The sequence below is a fragment of the Clarias gariepinus genome, chromosome 4, assembly GCF_024256425.1.
Source record: "Clarias gariepinus isolate MV-2021 ecotype Netherlands chromosome 4, CGAR_prim_01v2, whole genome shotgun sequence".
In the NCBI taxonomy this organism is placed as follows: domain Eukaryota; kingdom Metazoa; phylum Chordata; class Actinopteri; order Siluriformes; family Clariidae; genus Clarias; species Clarias gariepinus.
In genome coordinates, this window is record NC_071103.1 from 27,746,395 (window position 1) to 27,760,084 (window position 13,690).

At 35.6% G+C, this 13,690-nt stretch overlaps 1 protein-coding gene across 1 annotated transcript; it reads left to right on the forward strand.

Moving 5' to 3' along the window:
• The first annotated feature begins 2,434 nt into the window (after positions 1-2,434).
• On the forward strand, positions 2,435-11,775 carry kcnv1 (potassium voltage-gated channel modifier subfamily V member 1). Its single transcript, XM_053495105.1, has 3 exons — positions 2,435-2,546; positions 3,708-4,669; positions 11,017-11,775. The coding sequence occupies exons 2-3, from the start codon at positions 3,730-3,732 to the stop codon at positions 11,532-11,534; spliced, it is 1,458 nt and encodes a 485-aa protein (XP_053351080.1). The 5' UTR covers positions 2,435-2,546; positions 3,708-3,729; the 3' UTR covers positions 11,535-11,775.
• The last annotated feature ends 1,915 nt before the right edge of the window (positions 11,776-13,690 follow it).

Genomic DNA, 13,690 nt, shown 5'->3' on the forward strand with positions numbered 1-13,690 from the left:
ATCATAAATTACCATAAATTGAAGTAATTTTGGTTGACTGTTGAACACACAATGACACTTTCCATGCAGTGTGAACTAAAAATTACAACACAGGCTGCCTTGCCTTAAAATATGTATATTCATGCATGTCAGCTGATGCCCATAAAACACAATAAAAAGCAAAACTCTCAGAGTTAAAAATGACAAACTGATGACTAACGTGAAAAAACACCTGATGTATTGGTAAAGAGTGCCATGACAAGCTTGTCTTGTTTGTTGTATATATGGCCATTTTTTATGTGTGTACAGTAAGCAAATATGGTATTATATTTGAAAGAAATAGCAACATAATACTTAGCAATTTATATCACAGTGTGGTTGAATACTCAAATCTGAGTATTTCTGAAGAAATTGTGCATTTCTTTCTATGACTTTACATCTTGGTTTATATTAATGTGCTTGTATATGTGCTGACAATTTTGGGATACATTTATAAAGTAAGTAAGTAAGTACAGTAAGTAAGTAAGTAATTCTCTATTGTTAGCACAATTCTTTGCAAAATGTCTTGGCTGAGAAAGGATTTCACAGCAGGGGAGTTGTGCTTTCCTGCTTTTAAATAAAATAACCACCAGCTTTAATAGTCTACATTGATCTTACCGCTCCAACCAGCTGCTAATTATGTCACATCAGTATTTCTGTAAAATAAAAAAAAAAACAGTAGATGGAGCTAAAGAATCATTTATGCTTACTCCTCACAAAAAAAATACTCTTGGTTTCCTGTCTGTATATCTATATATATATATATGGTCGTCCTTGTCCAGTGCTGGATGTGGTAGAATAAGAATACCCTAACAGTAAACATGTTGGTGGTAGTAATAATGGTGATGTTAAGTGGTACCCTTGGCTTCCTGATTGTTTCTATGATTAATGCTTTCCTTAACTATTCACTCCCTCTTTAGAATTATGGGCTTTTATGTATTCATAATATATACTGGAAAATAGGTTCCAAAAGACTATAATAATTCATAAAATTCAGAAATTTTAACTACATATTTTGTTGCTGAAAACAACATCAGGCCAAAGTAGAGTCTTTGTAATATTTGACTTTTGATATACATGACTTTCTTAGCTTTAGGTATGCTCCCTTTTTGCTTTAATGACAGTGTGCGTACAAGCTGGAACAGTTTGTGAAAAAAATTGTGATCCATTTTAAAGTCTATCTGATCATTAAAGTCATCTGTCATCACATGCTTCAGTGGAAAAGTTTAGATATGAGAAACACTTGATCTTTTCTATGACATGGTCAATATCACAACTTTGCTTACATTGAAATAAGTACCTAGAAATAATGCAGCATTTTGGATATTACATAGTCAACATGTTAATCATTTAATATACATTCGTCTGAACTGTTTTAATACATTTGAAGAAACTTGATTATTTTCATTTTTAAATAACTTGGGAATAAATAATCCCAATTTCATGCTGTACCCAAAAATGTAGAAAGTAAGGGCAAATATTTATTCAAAGAACCCTAAGCCTAGTTGATAAAATGACCAGTAAGAAAAGGTACATGACAGTAAAGTGGTCATGAATGTACAGAATGTCAAATATTAAAAAATGACAGGAGTGAAATGTTTCAATACATCTATAGTGTAAAAATTACCCATTAGACACAGTTCACAAAATAGACATTTAATTAAATTAAAATATCTTGAATTTACTCTCTATCTATCTCTTTCTATAAGATAACAAACAAAATAAAAGAATACTAAATATCACATCTATTCTAGACAAATTTTGCTAAACATAGATTTTAAACCATCTTGTTCTATTTGCAGATAATTTTGTGAACTTTATGCATTAATTTATAAAGAAAATAAACATTCACTGCCAATAGAATAAGATGATGTTAAACTTAACATAGTAAAATATTTCTTAAAATAGCCCTTATAGGATAAAATGGGGAAATAAGCCCCTTAAATAAACACTCTATACTTTACCTCTCCAGTGCCTCCAAATTGGGTTTGCTTATACGTGATAATGCTGTATGCACTGAAGTCAAATCCGAACACCAAGTAGTTTTTCAGTAAATAAATAATCTTCTGGAAACATCTTCCCTCATCTTAATATAATCTTATTGTAATTGTTTTGTTGTAATTAATAATATAATAAGAAATAATAGATGCCCATATTTAACATACTATTTGCTATCATTTTTGCAGTGTTTTATCAAGATTGAGTTTGTTTTAGAGTATATAGTAAAAAAAAAAAAAAATGTTGGCATCGTTCTCGTGATTCGATTCATCTGATGCTTATAAAGGAATCGTTTACACCGAATGACTCGTTCATGAATCACCAATCAAAAGCTCTCTCGCTCTCCAAACCTTTAAACCGCGCGTGGATGTGAGCGCGCGCGGCACAGGTCTGCTGGCTTGGCGCGCTGATTCAGGGCTGCAGCTCTACACACTGGATTATTATGAGCAAACAGACACAACAGGGAACTGCAAAGAGGAGCATGACTTGTGATCTTCATACCTTTAACAAACACATCGACGTCTGTCCAAGTAGGCTGAACAGTATTCTTATTACTTTAATTATTTGCAAACTTGATCTTACCAAAACAATAATGTTTTTTTATCTACAGTATTTATGTTTTGAATCTTGTGTGCAGCCATACTCTTCTATTTAGCTACTGCTAGTGTGGGTTCTTTACATAGTAAATATCCTTAATATGGCCAATTTGTCTCAACTAAGCATATGGAAATGAGTATTTGCACCTTTAAGTTAAGTAAAAATTACTGCGTTGTCAGTGCAGTTCAAACTGAGGATCTATTATTGATTGTCCACCAATGATTAAACAGCACTTACCATGATAAGATGCTCAGTTACACTATATATTTCACACTGTTTATGGAGTTATATGAAACCACATTTAAAATAGTACCCAAAAATGGACCACACTTCTCTTTTTCTTCTTCCACACTTCTTTAGTTTTAGTTTGTATCTATATTTTGTCTAAATCAGTGGCATGGGATATCTTTCATGCTTTTTTGTGAAATCTAATTAAAAATGCAAGTCTCAAAATTACTATCATGACAATATTATAAAGAGGAAGTTACCCAGGAGAATTAATGATTACAAGAATAGTAGCATTAGAGCAATTCATTAGGCAGGACAGCTAAAATATTTAAATCTCATTGAGAAGCTTCAAAGAAGTAGGGCACTGCCAAGGGCTTGTTCCCTCCTTCTGTGTGTGATGTGTGATCACTCAGTTGTGGTGGAGGAGGAAAATGTTTAGGGGACGTGCTCATTGAGTGAATTATTCTCCTTTATTCAGAACTGTATTATTATTATTATTATTATTATTATTATTATTAATAATAATAGTAGCAGTAGTAGTAGTGATACCTTGTGCAATATTTGCTTGTTTCTGACAATCCTGTTTGCATGCCACTGTTTGCACCAATATCCAACTGCACATAAATTCTATTGTATATATTGTTATATTAATTATATTTTAGTGCAACTATCTTTTGTTTATTTTTACACTTCATATTGCTGTTGGTCTCAATGACAATAAAGTCTTTTTATCTTTATACATGAGAAGGACATAAGGAAACCAAATAAATTTATACAAGTAATTAAGTTCTTACATATCATTATGAGACACATGGCAACAGTTTTAAATCTCATCCATTTAATTTATATATTTTCTGTTTGCCAAGGCTATACACTATCCAAAGCACTATGATTAGTGATGCATCAAGTGCAGCAGAGTTCCATGGGGACAGTGCCTCTGTGTTGTCTCAGGATTCCAGTGTATTCTTCAGTGAACCGCCTCCACCAGCTGACAATCCGCTAGACTTCTTCATCATTAATGTTGGAGGAAGCCGCTACATTCTCTCTCAGGATTTGCTGGCCTCTCACCCAGAGACACGCCTGGGCAAGCTGGCACTCTCCACCAGAGATTCAGCTTTAGACCTGTGCGATGATGCAGACTTTCTTAAAAATGAATACTTTTTTGACCGCAATTCTCAAACCTTCCAGTACATCATGAACTTTTATAAGACTGGCCGTCTGCATGTTAGAGAGGAACTTTGTGTCTTCTCATTCCTCCAAGAAATTGAATACTGGGGTATCGATGAGCTTCGCATAGATCACTGTTGCAGGGACAGATACTACCGCAAGAAGGAGATGAGAGAATCCATAGATATTGAAAAAGATGTGGAAATACATGCTGTGGAAGATGACTTCAGTGGAGTAGTGTTTGAGGATATTCGCCGGCGTCTGTGGGACCTCATGGAGAAGCCAGATTCATCCAAGGCAGCAAAAACATATGGGACATTGTCTATGTTCTTTGTGATCATATCTATCGTGAACATGGCTCTGATCTCTCTGGACTTTACTATCCTAGGTGCACCTGTCTTGGATATTCTTGAGTACATCTGTATTGTGTGGTTCACGGGGGAGCTGGTGCTCAGGTTTATGTGTGTAAAGGACAAATGTAAATTTATCAGGAGTGTTGTGAACATCATCGACCTGCTGGCCATCCTACCTTTCTATATCACCCTGGCAGTAGAGAGTCTGCATGGTGGGACAACACAATTGGAGAACGTGGGACGTGTAGTGCAGGTCCTGCGACTGATGAGGTCTCTCAGAATGCTGAAACTAGGACGTCATTCCACAGGTAATATCATGGTTGAACCATGTTTTAAATACAACTGAAGTTCTTATGTTTTTTTTTAAACACAAAATGAATGGACTTTAAAAGGACAATATTCTAAAAAGATAACATCATGTCAAAATAAAGGTTTAAAAAAAATGAATGAATGAAGATACTACCACATAACAGTGAAAAAAGAATGTTTTATGTTACAATATATCCACAGTCAAAAGTTTGGAAACAAATTTAGATTTATTTTCTCCATTCTGTAATACTGTATTTTTTAAAACTATGAAATAACACATATGGCAATAGGCAATTAACTAACAACAATAGTCAGTTGTTATTTTAAGACATGATGTTCAGCTGGTCTGCAGTAGTTCTTGCAAGAACAGTATTGTCAAGTGTATTTGCAAAACCCATCAAGCACCATGATGAATCTGGCTTTCATAATGACCATCAGAGGAAAGCAAGAGCAAAACTTACCTCTGCTACAGAGAAGTTTATTTAGAGTTACCACCCTCAAAAATCACCAATTAGGATCGCCTTAGATTAGAGTTTATAAGGATAATTTACAGAGCATAAGTAAGAGAACATAAAATGCTCATTAATGGACCATGGTAATCAAATGTAAGCATATGAGACAGTAAGTAAATCTTGACCTAGAACTGCTTTTTATCTAGTAAACATTGAAAACAACACTAAAATGCAATTAAAACAGAAATGTCCAAGTGTGCAGTTTCCACTTGGTAGGTTAAGATAAGCTTTTGTGCTCCATCTGTTGAAACACATTTTCTCTCTAGATGATATCATCAGTCGTTCTCTTTTTTTTCTCAGTTATTTTCAGAGAGAGAGAGAGAGCAATTTATTAATTAATTAATTAATTAAATTAATTTATTAATTCATGCATATTTGCAGATTCTTCCCATAGAGACTAGAAAAGGAGGTTGTGCAACAGAAAAAAAGTTTGAGAACATGTTACGACTGGCTTTGATCTTGTTAATGTCCTGGTGAAAGGGTCCTGAGAGGGTGCTGAATAATTAAAGAAAATACTATTTCAAAGCAGACAGAAAAGGGAACAGCAAGGACTGATGCATATAGTGTAAATTCCTAAAAAGTAGATTTGTATGTAAGATTTTATGCTTTTCTGCCAAATCATAAAATTAAGTTTACAAATGTACAAGACTGTTTTAGATATATGGTAAATAGCAATCCAACTACATTCATTTATTTATCATAAACTTTTATGCACTTTATCTATGATGCTTTACCCCTAACGACTTGACCCTAGTTTTAAGATTACACATAACTCCACTACACACTGTCCAAGCAGGAATATTTTGTCATTACAGACATTGGGACAACATTAGGACTAGTTTTTTTATTTTATTTTTAATTTGCTTTAGTTTAATGAAATTATGTAGACTACGTTATCATCTACTTATGACCCCAATACAATGCTAAAAATATGACTTCAGAACAACATTTATTAACACCATTTACTAGTGTTTGAATAAATTTCTTTTCTGCCACTAAGACAATGCCCTGAGCAGGATCCAGACCCCTGTTTCATTGGTAAGAAAACTGAATATGAACACTGGTTCAACAAAGGGAACAAAGGGAAGCTGCATTAGGGGCTAGTAAATGCGCATATATTGCTTTGACAAGCAACCAGTGTCACAAAATAACTCCTCCATGCAAAAAAAAAAAAAAATAGTAGACTATTGCAGTTTACCCAAACGTTAATTAGGGAAGACGGCAAAAGGAAAAATAGCCTGTTTAAAGTCTGTATAACTGGACGATATTACATTACAGTATTGTTGACACTTAGCAAAACTATATGGGATATTGCGGTGTATGAATGTGACATGCCTAAATGGTGAGTTTTTTTTCCCCTACCTTTTTTCTTATCTGTTTAATAACCTTTTGTTTTATTTTCAGACAGAAACTTCTCTATTGTCTCTTGCTACTGCTGCAATCACTAATACTAATTTTGTTGTGTTGAGCCAAGTTATATACTTGCAGTAATATTTTTAAAGAAAATCAAACAGAGATAACGCTATACAACACTCAAGAGAGACACAACACATGCACAAGGATTGGGAAGCTGTCCTGTTTGTCTGGTTCTCTTTTTCTGAATGGCCATTAAGCAGTATAAATGCTGTAAATAAATATTTAGGTTGTTTTGAGGTTGTATTTGGAACATTGTGTTGGGGTCATTTATTCCATGGTTTTCTAACACCATTTAATCATAATGTCAAAACTTTTAAAATCAGTGTTGTCCCGATATTGTGGTTTGGGTGGATGATGTTGCAACCTAATTACAACTATATAACAACATCATGCAGCATGTTTCTGTTGGGATTATAAAATCAGCAGTGAATACTGACTGATAACGCCCTGTGGAAACAGGAGACATCATTATTTACATAGAATTTTAATATTGTGTGAGGTTATATTCAGTCTTCTTCACACATATTGTGTTTGTCCTCGGCTGTGGTTAATTTGGTTATGGAAACATGGGTCATACGTCAGCCAATAAAGGCAGCGTGCACTGCAATATGTTTTGAACATGTGTAAGTAAGTTTTATTTCTTTACAGCCACAGTGTTTTAGACATAGGATTGATGTGTAGCTTTACACATCAATCCAAACTATTTTTGCAAGGCTGAAAAATTCTAAAAAGAAATATTTAATTTGGCTCTCACATGTCTATAGCATTTCATACATAATTTTGTAATGTATTAAATAATGGTAAATAGAAAAATACTTTTTCTTTCTTTTTATGTGTGTTCTTAATATATATGATAAAATGTTTTGAGGTAACTCAAAGTTTTCTATCGAGTACAGACAGCTAATTGTGCAGAATTAAATGACGCCATGAAATAGTAACTTAAGGTCAGGAGTTTTTACCATGTGCTTGGAATATAAACCTGTTTTTTCATGGTTTTAATTTGTTTGTTTTTTTAAGCAATCAAATTAATAAAATAATGCCAAGGGTTTTTATTAATATAATAGCACCTGTCTGTAACTAAAAAACATTATTTAAAGAATAGGCTGAGCTAGCATTTTTATGTAATAACTTTGAATGTAAAAATTGAATCCTTAGTATATGCAGTGTCTTAAGATTTTGACCTCCAGTGTTCACCATGCAAAAAAGAAAATTGAAATAAATACTTAAGCCTGTTGCTTTGTCTGAAATCTAAATAGAGGTAGAGAGAAAAGAAAGAATAGACATTTTATTATTTAATCCTCACTATGTGTGTGTAGCTCAACTCTCACTATAGCCAACAGGCAGTACTTCAGCATCAGTATCCGAATATAAAATCTCTATTTATGGCTACATTCACATTACGAGCCCACATAAGTGACTCAATTCTGATGTTTTACTCTCTTGTGACACAGTTGTGATTTTTTTTTAGGGCTTTCTGAATACACAAATCTGAACTTTCATATGTGGTCCTAGATCAGAAACATATCTGATATGCAGTCATGCGACTTAAATGAGAATAAGCAAATTAGAATTCATGTGACCTTTTTTGCAACATACATGGGGCATGGAGATTTTATAGGAGTACTAGAATTAGTTTCTAAAACAGTTAAAGCGGGGGCATATTGCTTCCTTCCTTGTTCTGGACCTCAACCATAACGACTAATTGCTTGCCATGTTCCAGAGCAAAATCCTAAGCGTTGTTTTACCTGAAATTTCTTTTATCATTTGAAATGAATGAGTAATCGCATTACCTTATTATATGTTTTAACTCGGCAAAGAGCAAAGAGGTGTCGATCTACATATGCGTGCCGTTTCAGAGTACAGAAGCATCCGCGTTAGGGTCGAACCCCTAAAAATTTTACTTTTCTATCGTATGGTGGCCGTAGAGTTCTTAAAATTGCCTTATGACCTTCCTACAGCCTACATAAATCGATCTTACAAAAAAATTTCTTAAGATTGTCATACGGCAAGTAGTTGGTAGGAACATCTCCTGTCTGTTGGCACATTTTGTAATGGTATATAAAGAGGCAGCTATCCACTTTCTCTGTTCTTAGAAAATTTGTAAAAGTAATTAATTTTCGAGGTGGCAATAATGCAGAAAGACTGCAATAGCACCTTATTCTCAGAGATCACCTGATGATCTGTGCAAATATTGTAGATTAAAAAACATAGAACCCTACCTGCATGATATGCAGAAATATCTAGATGCAACAATCCAGAAATGGTAACAAAATTAGCTGTTAGCTCTTAAAAACTCTTGGCAGAAAATGAGGAATCCCCTTGTAAGAACGTCACAAACACCACACAAATGATATACTGCCTCCTGTGAATACCTTACTTTTGCCTTAAAAACACCATAGTGAATTTGTTTAAATGCCATACTAATATCGGTTCATAGGAATGCCGTAATAATAACAATCAGTTCATAGGAATGCCGTAGGATTCTCCTATAAACAACTTAATGTGTTCTTGCGGCATATGGTGACAGCCACTATCTGAATATGGGCTTCTGGAAATGTCTTCTGAATATAAATGATCCACGAACATCGTACATTTTTGTTTGGTTGTTGGGAAGGCACTCCTAAGGTGGTTATGCTGCTTCAAATAAAAGTCACTTGTAAATATGAATGTGAACCATCATGGCATGCAAATCTGACAAAAAAAAAATCAGATTATAACAATATGGCTTGTAATGTGAATGTAGCGTTTATTAGTGTAATTTCCAATTGTATGTGTTTATTAAAGAGGTCCTATTATGCTTTTTCAAATATTTTCTTTCATGCAGTGTGTCATGTAGCTGTATGTGAACATAAACTATCTGCACTATCTGTGACGCTGACAGTGCACGATAAATGGAGTTTTTGGCTATTAAAAAAAAGAATCGGCTCACATTCGCCTAAACGAGTCGTTAGCAAATCTATTTTTACTCTGTTACGGATCCACGTCACTCCGTAACATATTTGCATAATGTCCGCCCACGTTCTACGGCGCGAACAACTTGCCTGCCAACTTACAATTAACGTTACCACACTCTTGTTAATGTGACCGAGCATTCATGCCAGGTTCGCTTAAACACTTTGTAATATATAAAAACAAGAAACGAAAATCCTTTTAAACTATTTATTCTCCACCATTTACCAAAACTGAACTTAAAACTCGCAAAGTGGCAAGGCACATGCGCACTTCGCGTGTGCGGAGGCATGAGGGAAAAAAAATAAGTAGCAGTAATGGTGGAACAGCGCTGCAGTTATTTGTTTGGACGAGAGAAGGAGAAATTGTTGTGGATCATTTTCTTTCGAAGATTTTTTTAACCAGATTATCTTTGACTGGACATATTCCAGGGGTAGCTCAGTGGTTAAGGCATTGGACTACGGTTCGGAAGATCCCGGTTTAAACCCCACAACCACCAAGTTGCCACTGTTGGGCCCTTGAGCAAGGCCCTTAACCCTCAATTGCTCAGATGTGTAGAGATGTGTATGAGATAAAAAAATGTAAGTCGCTCTGGATAAGAGCGTCTGCTAAATGCCTAAATGTAAATGTAAATGTAAATATTCTATGGACTTCTCACCCTCCGTCATTGGCCTCTCGAGCTTCATTAACCCCGGGGAGACGGAACCATACTCGGTATACTCGGATAACAAGCATAAAATAAACACGGACTTCAGACATTTTTCACTTACTCGCACACCATACCATTTATTATATATAGTTTGTAAATATTGTTTATATCTTTGTTTGGTTGTGGTGCACATTTTTCATTTACTTTATTTGGTTTTGTTTAATACACATTTGCTTTATCTACTTGTTTGTGTTTGTCCTTTTTGCTCACCGGCCTTTTAACACCGACACAAAGATAAAAGACCTCTCGATTTTTGTAGCCACAGTTAATATAAAATTAGCTAGTCGTTACACTGTAAAACCGACGCCATCTTTTGTATGTATTGTATTCAGTAATGGTCATGGTCGTTTCGTTTTCCGATACATGCTGAAGGGGTTGACCAGTCATAAATCACAGCGCTATCTGACCAATCACAGCAGTGAGGGCTCACGGAAAGGAGGGGTTTAGACAGACTGAATCTTCGAACTGCTTTACACCAGTCGTTCTACGAATAATTTAGAAATGGGGTCAAATTAAATCTATTTTTAGAGAAAAGTGTTTTTTGACCTTTCATACATGTAAACTGTTTTAAGAGACTCAACCTTAAAATGGCATAATTGGACCTTTTTAAACTCTTTACTATAACCTTCATTTTACTATTACCCAAAGGGGCCCTGTGAATGTTAAGATGGTTTATCCTAGAAATTAGTTCAATTGGTACAAAAAACGAAAGAGTTTATTTTTGACCTGTGTGTAATCTATGGCTTGCACTCCTCATTAGGTCTGAAGTCTTTGGGCATGACAATCGCTCAGTGTTATGAAGAGGTGGGCCTGCTGATGCTCTTCCTGTCTGTGGGCATTTCCATCTTCGCTATGGTGGAGTACGCCATTGAGCATGACATGCCAGAGACTACATTTACCAATGTGCCTTGCGCCTGGTGGTGGGCCACAACATCCATGACCACAGTGGGCTATGGGGACATTCGCCCAGACACAGCCATTGGCAAAGTCATAGCCTTTATCTGCATTCTCTCTGGCATCCTTGTCCTCGCCCTGCCCATTGCCATCATCAATGACCGCTTCTCTGTCTGCTACTTCACCCTGAAGATGAAGGAGGTAGCACTACGACAGAGTGAGGCACTAAAGCGTCTGAAGCGCAATTCAGCCTCAGATGGGATGCAGACAGCAGTAGGGCTAAACCTGCGCGATGCCTATGCCCGCAGTGTTCTAGAACTGTTGCGGCTGCAAGGCAGAGGAAGGACGAGCACACGCAGCAGCGCAGGAGAGGATGTCTGGTGATAGTGGGATACTGCAGAAAAAACATACTGAAGTGAAGTCTGTAATGTCTAGAATGTTTATTTTAAAAGTTACATGTAACAAATCTAATACTTTTTGAATGAAGGTGATTCATAGATTTGCATCCAATTATGTTGAACAAGGATTTGCTGTTTAGTAATATTTCTAATCTTACTTTCTTTCACTTGTAATATTCTGTATGATGTCACCCATGGTAGTCTGCCATATGAATGTAAAGAGAAAAGCAGGGCAGTAATTCACTTTTATTATTTGTCCATTTTAGCTTTTCTAAAAGCTTACAAATTTTTACAAACTGAGACACAGATTAAAGGCCATTTGGAATATGAGATCTCTAGTAAATATACTTTTATTTTGCATTTTTTTTTATTTGGTAAAAAGTTTTCATTATAAATTATAAACAACAATGTGAAAGAAAAGTTAAATTTACAGGAATTTTAGAATTTCTTAATGTTTATTACTCATAAATGCATGAAAAACATTGGGTTGTATATTTTTGCTTTCCTGTATCGTTGGATTTGCTTTGTAATTTTTCTGCTCCACTTTATGTAATACAGTCCAGATATTTACTATAAGAAATCAAAGGATGGTGGATGAATAGGCAGCCTGCCCAGGTTGAGGTATAAATAGAATGCATTTAAATGTGTTTGATGCACAGGGATGAGGGCTCATCTATTCCCCAGATGACCAGGATCCACAAAAGAACATTGGCAATATAATTAAATAAAAGTTGTTGCCTGTATTTGTATGCATTAAAGAAACAAGAACATAGAAGAGACAGAAAAGGAAGAAGAAACAGTCAGAAAGGGAATGAGAGAAGAACTCAGGGGACACCACTTTCTTTATGCTGTTGTTCAAAATGCCTCTCTGTTTGTCAGAATGTTCCTTGTTTGCACACACCTGACCCAGAAAAAAATCTATCTATCTATCTATCTATCTATCTATCTATCTATCAACAGAAAGATAAGATATATAGATAGATTTTTTTAATAAATTTTATATATATATAAAATATAGAATATTAAAATCAAGCACCTCGGCATGCAGACCGCTTTAATTTCCTCGGTACTAAATATTTTACAGTCAACTGTTAGTGGTGTTATAACAAAGTGGAAGCAATTAAGAATGACAGCAACTCAGCCACAAAGTTGTAGGCCACGTAAAATCACAGGGCAGGGTCAGCGGATCCTGAGATGCATAGTGCACAGAGATTGCCAACTTCCTGCAGAGTCAGTAGCTACAGAGTGCCAAGCTTCATGTGGACTTCAGATAAGCACAGCTCGTAGAGAGATTCATGGAATGGGTTTCCTAGGCGAAGCTGCTGCATCCAAGCCTTATGTGCAGTGGTGTAAAGCATTCCACTACTGGACTCTAGTAGTAGTGGAGACATATTTTCTGAAGTCACGAATCACGCTTCTTTGTCTGGCAATGAACTAGCCTGGGTTTGGTGTGTACCAGGACTTGTCAGAACAGTACTTGTTTGATAGCATTGTGCCAAGTTTCAAGTTTGGTGGCAGGAGGGATTAGGAGTTGGACTCGGCCCTTTAGTTCTAGAGAAAGGAAGTTTTAATGCTTCAGTATACCGGGCCCCTTCCTGTTCCAACATGACTGCACACCAATGCACAAAGCAAGGTCCATACAGACATGGATGAGCGGATCTGGTGTAAAAGAACTTGACGGGCCTGCAGTGTGTCCTGACCTCAACCCGATAGAACGCCTTTGGGATGAATTAGAGCAAAGACTTCGAGCCAGGCCTTCTCATCCAACATCAGTATCTGACCTCACAAATGTGCTTGAAGCAAGAGTTAAGGCTGTTCTAGCTTCAATGAAGGGAATTGGATGCTGCTCTAGTTTATATGCATGTAAAGACAGACGAACAAATACTTTTGCCAATATACACACTATCTATCCATCTATCTATCCATCCATCCACATACACGTACAGTCATGTTCAAAAATACCAATACCCCCTCTTTTAATTTGAATGTTTTTTGTGGGAAAACATAATAAAATCATCTGATTGCACTGGGTCTTAATATCGGGGAAATCCAATCTCAGAAGAACAACAACATTTAACTTTGCAACCATGCCATTATTTATTTACCAAATATTTAAACAAAAAAGAAAATAAACATGTAAGC